Below are 18,583 nucleotides of genomic sequence, written 5' to 3' on the forward strand. Positions count from 1 at the left end.
CTAGCCCCCATGCCCCGATCCTGCTCCCCGGCAGGAGCACGCACTTGCTCTGGCCCAGAGCCCCACAAAACAGTAATCCATCTCTGTCAGTTTAGTCCAGGGGTAGGCAAATTTTTTGGCCTGAGGGCCACATCTGGGTGGGGAAATTGCATGAATGTAGCTGTCACCTTCAGCCCCCAACTAAAATCTCTCCAGCGCATCATCACAGATTTACAACCTATCCTGAAAAATGATCCCTCACTCTCACAGATCTTGGGAGACAGATCAGTCCTCGCTTACAGACAGCCCCCACAACCTGAAGCAAATACTCTCCAGCAACCACACACCAAAACCACTAACCCAGGTACCTATCCTTGCAACAAAGCCCGATGCCAACTCTGTCCACATATTTATTCAAGTGACACCATCAAAGGACCTAATCACTTTAGCCATGCCATCAGGGGCTCATTCACCTGCACATCTACCAATGTGATATATGCCATCATGTGCCAGCAATGCACCTCTGCCATGTACATTGGCCAAACCGGACAGTCTCTATGCAAAAGAATAAATGGATACAAATCTGACATCAGGAATCATTTGGTTTCAGAGTAACAGCCGTGTTAGTCTGTATTCGCAAAAAGAAAAGGAGTACTTGTGGCACCTTAGAGACTAACCAATTTATTTGAGCATGAGCTTTTGTGAGCTACAGCTCACTTCATCGGATGCTGTAGCTCACGAAAGCTTATGCTCAAATAAATTTGTTAGTCTCTAAAGTGCCACAAGTACTCCTTTTCTTTTTGCGAATACAGACTAACATGGCTGCTACTCTGAAACCTGGAATTTTGCAACAGAAAAGCTTCAAAAACAGTCTCTAAGGAGAAACTGCTGAGCTTGAATTAATATGCAAACTAGATACCATTAACTTGGGTTTGAATAGAGACTGGGAGTGGCTGGGTCATTACACATATTGAATCTATTTCCCCATGTTAAGTATCCTCACACCTTCTTGTCAACTGTCTAAATGGGCCATCTTGATTATCACTACAAAAGTTTTTTTCTCCTCCTGATAATACCTCATCTTAACTAATTAGCCTCTCACAGTTTTTATGGCAAATTCCACCTTCTCTGAATGTGTATATATATCTTCTTACTCTATGTTCCATTCTATGCATCCGATGAAGTGGGCTGTAGCCCACGAAAGCTTATGCTCTAATAAATTTGTTAGTCTCTAAGGTTCCACAAGTACTCCTGTTCTTTATTCAAGATAGAGTGGCCTGTTAACACCTCTGCAGTCATAGGATAAAAAGAAGGGGTTAGTGGATTACAGATTTCTGTAAGAAACCATAAATCACATGAGGCACATTGCACATACACTAAGAAGACACCATAAATCCACTGCCTCTGTTCAGTCCATGATTTTTGGTCTCTAGCAGAGTAATGATGGTGGCATTCTTTTGGTCCTCCTACCTGTCTTTATTGATTTGGGGTATACATTTAGTCTGAGCCTCTATTAAGGTGTTTTGAAGTTGTCTCCATGCTACTTGCAGGCATTTTACCCTTGTGACTGCTCTTTTTAATTTCTGTCTAACTAGTGTCCTCATTCTTGTGTAGTTCCCCCCTTTTAAAGTTAAATATTACTGTGGTGGGTTGTTTTGGTATTTCCCTCCCTACAAGGATGCTAAATTTAATTTCTTCATGGTCATATTTCTGAGCAGTTCAGCTATACTTACCTCTTGGACCAAATTCTATGTTGCACTTAGAGCTAAATCAAAAATTGTCTCTCCCCTTGTAGGTTCCAGAACTAGCTACTCCAAGGGTCATTTATATCTCTGCATCACATCCTGAGGTGACATTTACCCAGTCAATATGAGGATAGTTGAAATCACCCATTATTGCTGGATTTTGTGATTTTGTAACCTCTCTAACCTCCATTAGCATTTAAAAATCACTCTCACCATCCTGGTCAGGTGGTCACTAATATATTCCTACTGCTATACTCTGATTATTGAAGCATGGAATTTCTATCCATAGACATTCTATGGTATAATGTTTGATACATTTAAGATTTTCATCTTATTGACTCTATGCTTTTTTTTAGCATATAGTGCCACTCCCCCACCAGCACGACCTACCCTGTCATCTCTATATATTTTGTACCCTGGTATTACTGTGTCCTATTGAGTATCCTCATTACAGAAACTTGGTGGGATGCTTATTATATTAATATCCTCTTTTAATACCAGGCAGTCTAGTTCACCCATCTTATTATTTAGACATCTAGCATTTGTATATAAGCACTTGTACATTTTGTCAATATTTAATTGCATGCCTTCATATGTTTTGTTTAAATGGGACTCTGTAGTGTTTGACTGTTCCTTGCTCATTCCTATCTGTACTTTACCAACTTCTTTCCTATCCTCTGTACTAGGAATCTATAGTTCCCTCTTTAATAAATTCAACCCTAAGGGATGTCTCTATCTGAACTAAAAAAAGGAGTACTTGTGATACCTTAGAGACTAACAAATTTATTTGAGCATAAGCTTTCGTGAGCTGCAGCTCACTTCATCGGATGCATGCACTGGAAAATACATGCATCCGATCAAGTGAGCTGTAGCTCATGAAAGCTTATGCTCAAATAAATTAGTCTCTAAGGTGCCACAAGTACTCCTTTTCTTTTTGCGGAAACAGACTAACACAGCTGCTACTCTGAAATCTATCTGAACTGTGTTTTTCCGTACCTGTCAGCATTCCCTCAGCCCTTAGTTTAAAAAATTCAGTTAAGGTTGGACCTGCTTGCAAGCCCTGCAAACCCCCAAAAGGAAAGGGGTATCTCATGTTGTTTTGTAGTGACCCCTTCTGGCTGATGCATGGAGCAGCACTGATGAGCTCTAGAAAGACAAGCAACTGGTCCCCTTTCATCCGAATGAGTGTCAACACAATGGAAGCCCTTTGAACGTGGTGGAGTAAAATGGATTCATTGGGGTTTTAAGTTAAGTGGGGAGGACTCCGCAGGCAGGAAATGTGCAAGTCTGACAGTATGGTGTAGTGGTCTGAGCATATGTTTATCCAGGACCCTTGGGTTCTGTCTGCACATCTGCCAGTAAGGCAACTCACTTATTTTCTCTGTAATATAGTTCCCCATCAGTAAAATGGGAATACTAAACTGACTGTATTTCAGAGGCATAGTGAAGTTTAATTCATTAATGTTTCTGAGGTGATTTCAGATCTTTGGATGCTGATGATTTGTACGTTTCCCTGAGGTGTCCGAGGCAATTTGTAGGACAAAAGAAAGACCGCTCTGAAAAATATTATAATTCCAATAAAAGATTATCTTTTAAGAAAGGAAATCTAGTTATTATTAATGGCTATAAAAATAACAAAAAATAAAGTGGCAAACACTTTTCACAATATTATCACTCCATAGCTGACTCCTCAGGCCAGGTCTACACTAGACCTAAATTGGTGTAACTATCACACTTGGGTGTGAAAAATCCATACCTCTAAGCAAAATAGTTATACCAACCCAGCACCCCCCCGGTGTAGACAGCACTATATTGATGGGAGAGCTGCTCCTGTCAACATAACTATCTCCTCTCAGGGAGGTAGATTAACTTTGTGGACAGAAGCTCTCGCATCAGCGTAGGAGCATCGTTCCTTAAGTGCTACAGAGATACAGCTGCGCCTGCATCAGTGCAGCTGCGCTGACGTAGATGCAGCATTTTAAGTGTAGACCTGACCTCAGTCCTCATCTTCAAAGGAAACCTGCACAACACCTTCAAAAGATGAGCCTGGGATCTTAAATTCCTAATTTTTCAAGACACGATAAATCCTGCATTTAATAAAGACACTGGATTTGTAGTTTATTACAACAAGCTGTAACCCATTAATCCCCTTTTGTCCTATGACTTCCAAGGTCTTAACGGGACACTTCATCTTGATGGTCTCTTATGTGTTAACTATTTATGCTTAATAATCTGTTCCACTTTCTATTTTGCTGTGACACTCTAAGTACCTTTATTCCAGACCTGAAGAGCTCACTGTCACTCAAAAACTTTGCTCTCACCCACAGAAGTTGGTCCAATAATAGGGCTAGGAACTGAAGCAATTGTGGTAGCTAGGGCTCAAGGTTTAGAGTAGTTGGGGGTCAGGTCTTGAACAGCAGGAGATTTGGGGAGAAGCAGTCTGGGGACCTGGGGCGGAGGTCCAGCAGTCAGAGGGGAGGGCAGGAGTAGCAGGACTAGTTCACTCTGGAGCGGAGGTCCGTGCTGTATGTTCACCGCTCAGGCGCTATCTTCCTTGCCAAAAGGTGCGTTTTCACAGCCAGTGAACTCGCTGCAAACCCCCGTGCGGACAAGGCCCTGCAGACTTGCCTCTGACCTCACTGAGTCTCGGCAAACCCCTCTAAGGCATAGCGCCGTCGGACCTCTGCCCACTAGAGTGAGGTGCAAACTGCCCGCGCCCGCTCTCCGCGGGCTCTCGTAGGGGGAGCGCTCCGGCTGTACCAAGGGCTGGCAGCGCAGACCCCGCCTTAGCAGGTCTGTGGGCGGCGAATGCCCGCGGCCCGCCAGACTCGCAGGGAGCCCCCTTCGCGGCTGTGCTTTAACAAGAGTTTTGCTCGCTTCCTCCCTGCCGCTCGCACCACCCGCCTGGCCAGGGCCGCTGAACCCACGCCACCCGTCTCTGCCTCGCCTAGCTAAATGAGCATCGCCGGGGCAGCGGCGCCCCCTTCCCCCCCTGCGGGGGGGAACCAGCGCAGACACAGAACATGGCGGGCTCTCAAGTCCCAACTCCCCCCCCCACTCCCGATATCTGCGCATGCGTTGTAGGGAGCACAGAGGCCGTATCCCTCCGCCAAGCCCCTTTTGTCGGGGATATTTGTGTAATAAGATAATCCCCGCACCCCAATGGTAAGTGCCATGCGCCCCTCAAAGCGCTGCCCCCTCGCCGTCCCGGGGTCCCCCTGCTTCAGCACAGAGGGGACGCGCTGTGGTGACCTGAGCCGCCTCTCCCCTCCCGGCCGCTGTGTCCCTCCGCCAGGCGCAGCAGCAGGGACTTTTGTGTGGGGTTTTTGGGCGCCGTGGAGAGGCGGCCTTTGGCGCCCGTGGTGGTTGTTGTGGACGGCGGCGACGGCCGGGCAGGCACCACGGTAAGGCCCCATCGCCGTGCCCCGTCTTTCCCCCACCCCCCCGGGCCGGCCAAGCTTTTCCAGGTCAGTCTCTGCCTTTGTAGGGCCCTGTTACCGGATGTGGAAGTTGATCTCTTCGCTGGTAAAAAATAATTCCACTTCCCCCGGAACCCGGCGCCGCGGCTCCCTCCGCAGCGCCCAGCCCAGCCAGGATTTCCTGTTGGGGAGAGCGGGCGGGCCGGCCGGCCTTCCGGGGACCCCGCCGCACGGGGGGCGCATGGGGGCTGGGCGCGGGCAGGGCTCCGCGGGGTGGCGGGGCGGGGGTGGGTGTACGTATGAGGGGCGTGGGGATGGGGAGGCTGCCGTGTGTGAAGGGATGGGGGCTCGCTGAGCTCTGTGGGGGGGGTAAGGGGTCTGTGTGGCGGGGTGCATGGTGGATGTGTGTTGTGGGGTGGGGAGGCTGCCGTGTGTGAAGGGATGGGGGCTCGCTGAGCTCTGTGGGGGGGGTAAGGGGTCTGTGTGGCGGGGTGCATGGTGGATGTGTGTTGTGGGGTGGGGAGGCTGTCGTGTGTGAAGGGATGGGGGCTCGCTGAGCTCTGTGGGGGGGGGTAAGGGGTCTGTGTGGCGGGGTGCATGTTGGATGTGTGTTGTGGGGTGGGGAGGCTGCCGTGTGTGAAGGGATGGGGGCTTGCTGAGGTCTGTGTGGGGAGTAAGGGGTCTGTGGTGGGGTGCATGTTGGAAGTGTGTTGGGGGTGGGGTGGCAGCAGTGGGTGAAGGGATGGGGGCTCACTGAGCTCTGTGGGGGGGGTAAGGGGTCTGTGTGGCGGGGTGCATGTTGGAAGTGTGTTGGGGGGTGGGGTGGCGGCAGTGGGTGAAGGGATGGGGGCTCACTGAACTCTGGGGGGGTGTGAGGGGTCCATGTGGCAGGGTGCATGTTGGATGTGTTGTGGGGGTGGGGAGGCTGTGGTGTGTGAAGGGATGGGGGGTTGCTGAGCTCTGTGGGGGGAGGTAAAGGGTCTGTGGGGGGGTGCATGTTGGATGTGTTGGGGTGGGGAGGCTGTGGTGTGTGAAAGGATCGGGAGCTTTCTGAGCGGGGGGAGGTAAAGGGTCTCTGGTGGGGTGCGTATTGAATGTGTGATGTGGGGGTGGGGAGGCTGTGGTGTGAGAGGGAATGAAGGGGCCTTCTGAGCACTGGGGGATAAGGGGTGTGTGTGGCAGGGTGCAGGTTGGATGTGTGGGAGTTGGAAGGCTGTGGTATGTGAGGGGATGGAGGGGCTTGCTGAGAACTGTGGGGGGAAGGTAAGGGTCTGTGTGGCAGAGGTGCATGTTGGATGTGTATCCAAGGAATGGGTGGTGCCTGTATTACCTCTTTCCCCGCCCAGTGCCGAGCACGTTGGCTTGGTTCATATTTGTGATCTGTGACCCCAGTGAGTGCAGTGTGCATAATAGTTGTCTCTAAAGCCCACTTGTGTGTATGCTGCTGTGGCCCCATCTACTTGTCCTGTACAATGTTGTAGTGAGAAGCAGGCTAGTGGGCAGATGACAGGACTTCTCCAGTAGCTCAGCAGTGGACTTTTTCAAAGGGGTGTAGTCTCCAGGGTTGCATTCTTTTGCCTCCGCTTTGGCAATCTGACTGTGCGTTTCCTGCCTTGCTTTGGGCTGGCATGCAGGTTTCTATCCTTTGTATCGACTGTAGCTTGTTTGGAAGTATTTCAGGCCCAGAAGTGCTTACATTTTACTGAGGATAAAATTACCCCATTTTGTAGTGTATCATTTTAAAATGCTTGGAATCTTTTGGGATAAAAGGTATAGTATACATGTAAAGTTACTCTCATAAATTGCATTTGTTTGAACAGTTGTATTGCCTGTCACCTCTAGGAATCAAATTGGTTTACATACTACCAGATCCCTGACAACAACCCCTTTTCAAATCTAGGGCTGTTAATGTCAAACCCAGATTAGGATTCTAAGAATTTACCCCTTACATCAGTTTTAAATGATCTCTTATGCCCTCTACTAAAGTGTTTTTTTGCTTGATCTAGTTGGGTGTAATCTGGAGAAAACAGTAGGTATTAGTCCTAAATTTACATGGATAGTTATATAAAATGAACTTTGAAATAGTTATCTGTTTTAACTTGTATTTAAAATTCAATGTACGTATTAGGGATCTTGAATTAGGCTAAAAGCTGGTTTGAATAAAATGTACGATTTAAAATAAAATCCATGTAAACTGAAACCGCCTCCTTTTCTTCAGAGTGTTAACGATATATACAACACAGGTTGAATACCCAATATACTCCAGATCTAACTCTTGCTCCCAATCCAGTTTCCTTATGTACTGTAACAAGCACAAGTCCAAAAGTAAGGAGTCAGAATCAGTTCTCAATTAGTAGCACGTGGTCACCCACCATTCAGATAAGACAAATACTGTATGCTTTTCCTGAAAACAGTTTGCTTCCAGGCTTTGAGCCTATCTCCAGAATAGTAACTGTGTCAAGGGTCCTCATTATAGATGTGTACCTTAAGAAACTGTTTTAATCTGAAGTGGGGACAACACATGTATCCTCAATTTGTACTGCAGACCTGTTCTATTCAAAGCTGTAGTACAGTTCAGGGGTGTAGTTAAAACACAACTCGCTCTTGGCTGTCAAAACAAGATAGCATTTATTAGGGAAATAACAGTTCTAGCGTACATAAGAGACAAATGTATGCTTTCTGGCTCAAGGAAAAAAATATTTTCTGTAGTTCTGAACTGTACAGTGGAGTCTTATTGATACATGGGCATATTTAAAATTAAAAGGGCGAGAGAACGAAACTACTGACAAAATTAAATCATTTGACCTTTGACCCGCCTCATGACAGCAAGTGTTTACTATTCATATCACCTGTTCTCTGAGGCTTGGTCTACACTGGGGGGGGGGATCGATCTAAGATACGTCGACTTCAGCTACGCTATTCTTGTAGCTGAAGTTCCGTATCTTAGATCGACTTAGAATCACTTACTTTGCATCCTTGTGGCGCGGGATCGATGGCCGCTGCTCTGCCGTCGACTCCGCTTCTGCCTCTTGCCGTGGGTTGATGGCAGAGCAATCGGGGATCGATTTGTCTCGTCTACACTAGACACGATAAATCGATCCCCGATAGATTGAGCACTACTCACTGATGTGGCGGGTAGTGTAGACGTGGCCTGAGAGAACAAACCTTTTCTGAAGCATATATCATGTTGAATTTTTGGTTAAATTATCTAGAAACAGTGGTTCGCTACCAGTAGGAGCAGAATTGCTGCACTGTTAGATTAAAAGGCTGGCATGATAAAACATAAATTAAAACGGTTTACTTCTGACAAACTGTATATTAAAATAAAATTTTAATTCTGCACTCTAGCTCAGATCTTTAATATCAGCCTGCATACTTATGTTGATCCAACGATGATGTGTGGGAATTATAGAATAATCAGTGAGTTATGACGATTTACAAGGAAATGACTCAATTTGATGGATTTATTTCCTTAAACATTATTGGATGCAACCTGTTAGGTGATATATAAATGTGAAAATAAAATTAAGGCATCAGAAGTGGTCTTAAGAAGCATTACTGTATGGAAACAAGCAGGTACTAGTAAAACCATTTTTAGTTAGACGAGAGAGGGTTTTCTTTTATTGGTGGTGATGGGGGCAATATCTTGCTCTGAGTTCAACCATCGTGGTATTGTGTCTGAACTTGGAAAACCAGAAACAAGTTGACTTCAGTGATGATATTTTAACACTGATTAGATAATGAAATATAAAATGAGACGTTTGTATTTTATTTAATGAATTAATTTTTGCCAACACATTTATATATCAATATATGTTAGGAATTTTCAGTGTTTGACACCTCCCAGGGCACGTATACAAAATCTAATTGAAAAACCTGATTTGTCAGAGATGCCGAATAAGTTTCCATTGAGTTCAGTGGGAGTTGTGGTGCTCAGTTCCTCTGAAAACCAGGTCAGTGATTGTATAGGCAGATTAGCTTTGAAGCACCAAAAGAAAAGGACTTTCTGAAGAATAAATAACAAGTGGCTGTGAGAAGTGGTGGGCCTTACATGTGTTCCAAAGCACGATTCTCTTGGTCTTTGTCAGACCAGTGGGGTAGCATATTCTATTTCTTTAGGCTTTGTTTACCTTTGATTTTCAGACATTCGTATAACTGCACTAGTGTAAATCCTCAGCATAGCTACTGTGTATTGCTGGCACAGCTTACTCTGCAGTAAACTTCACTGGTTCGGATCACACTGCTCTAGTGTAGTTGAAGCTTGGTCTGTGCTACCAACGTATGTCGGTATAATTACGTTGTTCAAGGATATGGAAAATCCACACCCCTGAGTGACTGTTATACTGGCCTAACTCCTGTTCACTCTGGTACAGCTACACTGGTGGCTGAAATCTCAGTGTGAGCAAGGCCTTAAAATGTTCTGCTACCAGCTGCCTCATTTCGTATCACCCTAGCTGGTGTTGGTACTGCTGCATGGGGGAAGAGAGATGAGCTCTGTTCTCTACAATCCAACATATTTAGAGCTTTATACATCAAATTTAATCACCTGAATTACCACTGAAAGTACAGAAGGCAATACAGTTCCTTCAGAACAGATGTACTATGTTGATGGTATCTCACAGGTGTGCATTTAATTTTTGTTCCAGCTGTGGTGCCTAAGTGGTCTTCAAGGTAGTCATGTGACGTGTATGGCAGCAACTGAGTCGAAAAGTCCAAAAATTCAAGAATCACTGTGAAGAACTTCAAATACAAACAAGAGCATCTTAATCAGCCACAGGCAAAACACTGCTGCTACCCAATGACCCCATGTGGTAGTGCAGGAGCTATTGGGGTACAAGAGCACCCTCAGCTAGGGTGTGGTCTACACTTAAAAGTTTTGGTCGTATAGCTATGTCAGGAGTGTGAGAAAATTCACATCCCTAACCGACATAGCTATGCTGGCAAAAGCCCTAATGTAGACACAGTTAAATCATCAAAGTCCTTTTGCCAGTGTAGCTATTTTAATTGGGAGCTAGTATAAGCTATACCAGAAAAAGAACTCTTGTGATAAAAGCTGTGTGTTCACTAGGAGCATGTGCTGGTCTAGCTATACCAGTATACCCTTTCTAGTGTAGAAAAGGCCTTGCAAACAAACAATTGATGTAGCAACTACTCATGTTATAGGCTCTAGATATTATCCTCAACCTCCTGACATCTTGTTTGCCATGTCTGGAAGAAGCCTGTTGATTCATTTTTTTTCAATTTCAGTAATGCAGCTGGAGAGCCCAAAGACCATACTATACTGGTCAGATGAAAAGGATGTATACAGTATTTGAAAAGGAGCCTCTTTCCCTACTCTCTATAATGCTCAGTCCCAACTCTCTGGAAGTCCAGTGGCAGCACTTAATTTATAGTGGATTCTTGTTTTAAGTGCAAAACCCAACTCAACGTTGACTATAATATTTTACTGTACTGCATATAGGGCTAGATACTTGGTCTTGCTTGTGTCACTTTAAGGAGCCGGAGTGTCACAAAGTGACCTTAAATCTGTCCTAAAGGCGCAGCTGAGGATTTCTCTGGCAGGGGAAAAAATCCTAGGCAGCTGATATAAAACCCCTCCTGGGATGCTGGCAGAGGAGTGGTGGGGAATTGTTCTGGGGTGGAGGGTTGTGCTGAACAGATTTTGGGCCAGTGCAACAGTCTGTAGGGGGCTATTCTAGCCCTTGTACATTAGGACAGCTCTTTGGTTGCTCTAACTTTTATGCCAGAGCTAGCTCAGAAGCAGGAAAGTTCATAAAAGATAGCGAAGAGCCACCCTTGCCAATATCCGCCCCAGTATAAGAACATGCACAGTTGCATCAGGCATGGGCTTGATACCGCCGAGAATTGCACACACATTTTTCAGCTCCTAAGGACAGCCCTGAATTCCAAAAGCTACCAATATGCTGAGAAATCTACAGTAGCTTCTGGGAAGTACCATCCAGAGAAGGTGCAAAATCATATAATTTAAGGTCCAATGTGGTTTTGCACAAGTTTATTTGTACAAACATATTTTTCTGTTCAGCCCATAATTTACATGCGAAACGTGAGGGTTCTTACCTGTGGGTGTAGACTGCGTTTATTCCCATTGACAAGAAAATCAACCGCAAGTTAAGTTTATTTTAAAAAATAACCCATTTTGAGTTTAGGTAAGTGCAACAAACAGCACTCCAAAAGCAATATTAGAACAGTTTTTCACAGGTCATTTTTAATTAAAAAATTAATCAACTTTAGCTGAGTAGTCATGAGAAATATCGCTAGTGATATGTTTTTTGTTTGTGGAAAGTTTCTAAGTGCATAAGTCTTATAGTGAAAGAACAAGTTGGTTCTCAACAACTACAGTATCACTGCTGCTCACTGCTGTAAGTTATATAATTTGATTTTATTTTGTAACTGGCCGACAATATAATTTTTCTTAGGGTTATTTTTACCCTTGTCTCCACAAGATGGCTCCGTGAACATTTCTTTGGGTATCCTATGAGAAATAAAATTAACTGTACTTGTAGGTCACTGAAAATTAGATGTAATATGTAAACTCTTGAAAAAGAATACTTTAAGTCTAACTTTAAAGCTAGCCTGTAATAAACATATAATGGATAAATGACATGACAAAAAAGCTAATTTTATTTGTAGTCTTCCATGTCATTTCCTTTGCTTTGGTTGGGACACTACTTATTAAGTATAGTACAATTCAGTTAAACATCATTAAGACATCAAAATCAAATGTTAAGAAAAGCAAAATATAGTAGTATAATTTGAAAGAGAATGTTACAAGCAGTGATTCAAATGAACAAAACAAACCCCTGAGAAGGTGTCTTCAAATATCTTTGAGAGTGTGGACTGAAATACCTAGTGGGAGCAACCCCACAGGGCACCCGAGCAAAAGTTTATTTACTTGCTCCTTTGGGGGATGGTTTTGGAAACTCTTAAAAGAAGGTTGCATCAGCGTTTGGACACCCCATGGCAAGAGTGATGAAGTTTGTTTTTTTTTGTATACAGCTAGATTCCTCCTCCGTATGGGCTTTAAAAATAAAACCACAAAATCAAAGGAGAGAAATAAGACTGTGATGTTCATGAATTATGCTGAGAGCTGGTCAAAACTTGGAATTTAACAATTCTCAACCTAATTTGGAATTTGAATTCTGACATTTCAAAATTTCCTTTTGTCCCATATTGGAACGAAAAGTTGAAATTCACTGTGAAACAAAATATCTGAACAATTTTGTTTTGGAATTATTGAAATGACCTTATCAAAGGTTAAAGCACTTTGTTTCAGCTTTATCCATTAATAGGTTCATTTTCCCCCCTCAAAACTGTTTTCACAATTATATTGTAGCCTCTCAGTAATATATTCTTCACTTTTTTCCTGTTCATGAGTTTGTTGTGGAACAGCCATTAAGAACTTATTAGCTTGATGTTTTCCATTACAAAGATTCTTCCTGAGAAAAGTAAAAAGACACGGTCCCCTCTCTTACATGGGCTGATTTTACTTTCTTACACTAAAAAACAGTTTGGTTCCTGATACTAGAAGTAATATAGATGTCTACAGTGCTAGTCATCTTGTCCTCACTCCTTCATTTCTCAGTCAGGAACTACCATAATTCAAGAAGTCACAAAGAAAACTTTACAAATTCATTGGTTTTGTGACTGATTTTGACTCCATTTAAAGAGAATGAAATTAATAGTTTAATGGTATTTCTTCCTGAACTGCCCTATCATTTGTGTGATGGAATTGGAGCTGTTCTGTAATAATTTATAAATACTGTATATTGACCTGGCTCTTGGGATTTTTACTGTATGAATATATTGTTTTTGTTTAATAGGGGACTGAAGGGAAAAGCAAGCAGGAAAGGAAAGAATGTCTCAAGATAATCCACTTGTGAGCAAACGTTTGAGAGTTAAGAGGCAATTTCAGGACAGGAAAATGCTGGGAATGTAGAAGGTCAAAAGAACTATGGCAGATTTAATAAGGGTCTCTTGATCGAAGGTGTGAGGGGGGCAGTTGTTCAGAGCAACCAGGCTGACGCAGGCACCCATTAGACTGAGTGTCTGAAGAAGTTAAGGCCTGCTTAAGTTACCATCAGGCAATGATGTGCCCTTCACTCTAAAAGCTTTGTTCCTATTTATAAATAAATAATATTTGGTTTTTAAGAAGCCCGTCTGCACACTGCGCATCACTAGTCATGGACTTCCAAAGGGAAGAACCTCAGGTTTTCAAACTCAGTTGGACCTGCAGGGTGAGAACAGTTGACGTGCAGGGTACTGTAGCCCAGGCCCTGATTAAGTGTGGGAGAATGAATTGCGGAATTCCACCCTAGGACAGATAAAGGCGTGACAAAGTGCAGTGAAAGAGACCAAAAAAGAAGAGCAGCTAGACCTGTAACCATGAGCATCAGTAAATTACTCTATCAAGAAATATATATCATGCTTCTCATAAACTATGACTAATATAATACCGTCTGAACCATTTGTCATGCATGACTGGAAAGTAAATTGGTAAAACCCATTCTCATTCTTAGTATCTTTGCAGATGGAAGCATAGATAAAAGAATGAAAAATTCAATATGTTTTGGCTGGTTGTTTAAACTGTATTTTAAATTCTGGACACTGTAATTATTTAATTTTTAATATTGGGTCTAAGGTCAGTCAGTGGTTTTGCAAAGCTGTTGTTCCAGGGAGTTCTTGTAGAAAACGCATACGTTTAGGGATGTTTTGCCACATAGGTTTATTTTTTTTCCTTCTGCCTCTTACTCCCCGCTCCCCAAAAAAGCAAGACCTGTATATTTACAACTGTACAGGTATCAGTAATTTAACTGTTTTTTTCAGCTGTGAAAAAAGTTGTTATAGTCATTGTCTTGGGACAGTGATTAGCCAAATTTATGCAAAAGTCCATATGTTGCCTTGAAAATGATGGAAACCTAAAATAAAGTGCTGCTTTTCAAAGACACCCATTTTATACAGAAGGGAAATATTAAGTGCCTTTTTTAGAGTTATATATGCTGTGTGAATTTGGGAGGAGTACACGTAGTACTAGCAATTACTAGTTTTAATTTAACATGTCATATCTTATGTAGGAACTGTTATGGAAAGATTCAACCAAGCCTTGCATGCTGTTTTGTAGAGGTAGATTCAAAATATTAGCTCTTCTCGAACATCTTTGAAAAGTTTCCTTGGGTAATTTTATCAGCTTTTATCTCCAAAATGACTTAACCTGCAACTTCATACTTGATTTGTCCTACTACTTTTTAATTATCTTAGCTGATGTGTTGAATATGACAAAATGGCTTTTTACTTAATCACGGCTTTTCACTTAGCCGTAAGTATGTGTGGTGCAGGGGGGAAAAAAAAAAGTCTACCATTCTGTTGTTAGTGGGTAATGCTGCAGAAATGAGTTTTTTAGGGTGGACTAAATGAGATGATTATGAAAGCATCACAGATAGATTTATATTCTGAGCATAAGGAGCATGGAAGAAGGCACAGAAATGTTTGTGGTAAAGGGAGCATAAAAGAAAGAGTTATTGAGGCCAGGTTTCAGAGTAACAGCCGTGTTAGTCTGTCTTTGCAAAAAGAAAAGGAGTACTTGTGGCACCTTAGAGACTAACCAATTTATTTGAGCATGAGCTTTCGTGAGCTACAGCTCACTTCATCGGATGCATACCGTGGAAACTGCAGTAGACATTATATACACACAGAGACCATGAAACAATACCCCCTCCCACCCCACTGTCCTGCTGGTAATAGCTTATCTAAAGTGATCATTAAGTTGGGCCATTTCCAGCACAAATCCAGGTTTTCTCACCCTCCGCCCCCCCCGCCCTCCCCCACACAAACTCACTCTCCTGCTGGTAATAGCCCATCCAAAGTGACCACTCTCCTCACAATGTGTGTGATAATCAAGGTGGGCCATTTCCTGCACAAATCCAGGTTCTCTCACCCCCTCAACCCCTCCAAAAACCATACACACAAACTCAATCTCCTGCTGGTAATAGCTTATCCAAAGTGACCACTCTCCCTACAATGTGCATGATAATCAAGGTGGGCCATTTCCAGCATAAATCCAGGTTTTCTCACCCCCCCCCCCCATACACACACAAACTCACTCTCCTGCTGGTAATAGCTCATCCAAAGTGACCACTCTCCCTACAATGTGCATGATAATCAAGGTGGGTCATTTCCAGCACAGATCCAGGCTTTCTCACCCCCCCCTCCCGCCCCCCGGGGAACACTCACTCACTCACTCACTCACTCACTCACTCACTCACTCTCCTGTCCAGTTTGACCAATGTAAATGGCAGAGGGGCATTGCTGGCACATGATGGCATATATCACATTGGTGGATGTGCAGGTGAATGAGCCTCTGATAGTGTGGCTGATGTTATTAGGCCCTGTGATGGTGTCTCCTGAATAGATATGTGGGCACAGTTGGCAACGGGCTTTGTTGCAAGGATAGGTTCCTGGGCTAGTGGTTCTGTTGTGTGGTATGTGGTTGTTGGTGAGTATTTGCTTCAGGTTGCGGGGTTACATTGGTCAAACTGGACAGTCTCTACGTAAAAGAATAAATGGACACAAATCAGATGTCAAGAATTATAACATTCATAAACCAGTCGGAGAACACTTCAATCTCTCTGGTCACGCAATCACCGACATGAAGGTTGCTATCTTACAACAAAAAAACTTCAAATCCAGACTCCAGTGAGAAACTGCTGAATTGGAATTCATTTGCAAATTGGATACTATTAATTTAGGCTTAAATAGAGACTGGGAGTGGCTAAGTCATTATGCAAGGTAGCCTATTTCCCCTTGCTTTTTCCTACCCCCCCCCGACGTTCTGGTTAAACTTGGATTTAAACTTGGACAGTGGTCAATTTGGATGAGCTATTGCCAGCAGGAGAGGGATAGCTCAGTGGTTTGAGCATTGGCCTGCTAAACCCAGGGTTGTGAGTTCAATCCTTGAGGGGGCCATTTGGGATCTGGGGCAAAAATTGGGGATTGGTCCTGCTTTGAGCAGGGGGTTGGACTAGATGACCTCCTGAGGTCCCTTCCAACCCTGATATTCTATGATTATATGAGAGTGAGTTTGTGTGTATATGGGGGTGGGGGGGTGAGAACCTGGATTTATGCTGGAAATGGCCCACCTTGATTATCATGCACATTGTAGGGAGAGTGGTCACTTTGGATAAGCTATTACCAGCAGGAGATTGAGTTTGTGTGTGTGGTTTTTGGAGGGGTTGAGGGGGTGAGAGAACCTGGATTTGTGCAGGAAATGGCCCACCTTGATTATCATACACATTGTGAAGAGAGTGGGCTATTACCAGCAGGAGAGTGAGTTTGTGTGTGTGTGGGGGGGGGGGGGGGGGGCGGAGGGTGAGAAAACCTGGATTTGTGCTGGAAATGGCCCACCTTGATTATCATGCACATTGTAGGGAGAGTGGTCACTTTTGATAAGCTATTACCAGCAGGAGAGTGAGTTTGTGTGGGGTGGGGGGTGCGGAGGGTGAGAAAACCTGGATTTGTGCTGGAAATGGCCCAACTTGATGATCACTTTAGATAAGCTATTACCAGCAGGACAGTGGGGTGGGAGGGGGTATTGTTTCATGGTCTCTGTGTGTATATAATGTCTACTGCAGTTTCCACGGTATGCATCCAATGAAGTGAGCTGTAGCTCACGAAAGCTCATGCTCAAATAAATTGGTTAGTCTCTAAGGTGCCACAAGTACTCCTTTTCTTATTGAGGCCAGCGTCTTTCAAAGTTACAGGGTGTCATACAAAATCTCCACTCTGGGTACAGTATACACAAACAACATAGACCTGTCTATCTATTACTTGCCTTGTGAAGTCCACAACCTTGTTGAGGCTCCTAAAACATGCATAGAAATATAGCCATGTATACTATTAAAATTAGAATGTCTAAAATTGAAAACATTTTATCCATAAGTCCTTAAATTGCTATTTCTACCAATTCTGCATATTTACAATAAAATAATACGCTGAACAAGCACTATCAAATTGATATCAGTACTATCAATTGCCATCACTCAAACATTGTATACACTAAAAAATAAAATATTATTCACATATTTATGCTTTCAACAATATTTCTTAACAAATCTTCTTCATATGGAAAATATATTAATACAGAAAATAGAAAATACTCCTCTGAAGAAATGTTCCAGCAATTAAGTCTATTGCCAAACAAACAAAAAATCCCTTTCCAGCTTGAAAGAGAATGTTCAGATAAGGTAGCATGTATATTTGAAAGCGGTGAAGCAGCTAGATATATTAAATATGAATTTCATAAATTTTAGAAAGTATGGGGTTTTGTGTGTGTTTATATGAGCATTTGCAAGATTAGATGGGGGAATTCTCTCAGACTTAACTATTTTTCTGAAATGATGAATTCTGGATTTTTGGTTTTTATTTTGAATTTTAGTTCAGTCATTTTGAGTCACTTACAGTGAACATGTCCACTGTTTCCAGTGCTTGGCTATGGATTTCCCTGGCAAGTTGTACTTTTTTTTTTTTTGTTAATTTTGACAATTGATCTGGCTTTGGTGTATTTACAAGGTGAAGCCACAACTGGTCCCAAATTCCTTGTCTTCTCTTTCTTGGCAGTGCAAATTAACTTTTTTGACATATTTGTGTTACCATACAGTACACTAGAGGGAATTCTGTAGAAAAGTTATCAAAAGTATTGTGCTTCCTGTCTATCATAATGTATTTTTAGCATGGCAGATCCTTAATTAATCAAAGTAAATATCTTTTCTGAATATATGCAATGTCAGTGGGAAATATGAACAGGGAACATAAGTAGCTGCACTAGGTTGCAATCAATACCAAGTAAGAGAGTATCAATCATTGTTTATTTAGAGAGTATATAGCCAGTTCAGTCTAATTTGAGGCTGCAGTAACTTTTAAAGAAGAAAAACCTTCCACAGCTGTGGACAATAATGCAAGGAATATTAAGTATTAAACTCTTCACCCAACTTCAACTCTATTTGAATGACCAAAAAAGGTTGCATGAACAGGTTGGCTGTGTATTAAGCAGGTGAGGAAACTTGTTATAGTGCCTAAAGCATCATCTCATTTTTAAAAGTGTTGCAAAAAAACCCCCAAAAAATTATGGAGAAGAAAAATAATGATTGGCATTTTTTAAAAACTCTGGTAGCATTTGTACACTTAAGAAGTAGTGTCCATTTAATGTTAAACTTTTCAACATTTTCCTCCTACATTATTTCACAAGATGTCCTTGGTAGATTTGGGAAAGAAGCTTTTAGAAGCTGCACGAGCAGGTCAAGATGATGAAGTTCGCATTTTGATGGCAAATGGAGCACCTTTTACCACAGACTGGGTAATAAAAAAATTTCATTTCTTTGAAATGTTTTTACATTATTTTTGTTTTCTCTGTGATATCTTCCCTGGAAA

The 18,583-nt window shown here is 42.8% G+C and overlaps 1 protein-coding gene across 5 annotated transcripts in view; it reads left to right on the plus strand.

Annotated features, from left to right (window-relative positions):
• Positions 1–4,836: 4,836 nt before the first annotated feature.
• The window catches only part of GABPB1 (GA binding protein transcription factor subunit beta 1), a 37,423-nt gene continuing 23,676 nt past the window's right edge, over positions 4,837–18,583 (plus strand). Inside the window, exons 1-2 of one of the 5 annotated variants that reach the window (XM_073304016.1) lie at positions 4,837–4,889; positions 18,402–18,509. In XM_073304016.1, the coding sequence (XP_073160117.1) occupies positions 4,887–4,889; positions 18,402–18,509 (111 nt within the window). In that variant the 5' untranslated portion in view covers positions 4,837–4,886. Of the gene's footprint in view, positions 4,890–5,000; positions 5,192–6,368; positions 6,914–16,860; positions 18,207–18,401; positions 18,510–18,583 lie in introns of those variants that run through there. The other 4 variants (XM_073304017.1, XM_073304020.1, XM_073304019.1 and 1 more) reach the window with 4 other exon arrangements.

The sequence above is a fragment of the Lepidochelys kempii genome, chromosome 10, assembly GCF_965140265.1.
Source record: "Lepidochelys kempii isolate rLepKem1 chromosome 10, rLepKem1.hap2, whole genome shotgun sequence".
In the NCBI taxonomy this organism is placed as follows: domain Eukaryota; kingdom Metazoa; phylum Chordata; order Testudines; family Cheloniidae; genus Lepidochelys; species Lepidochelys kempii.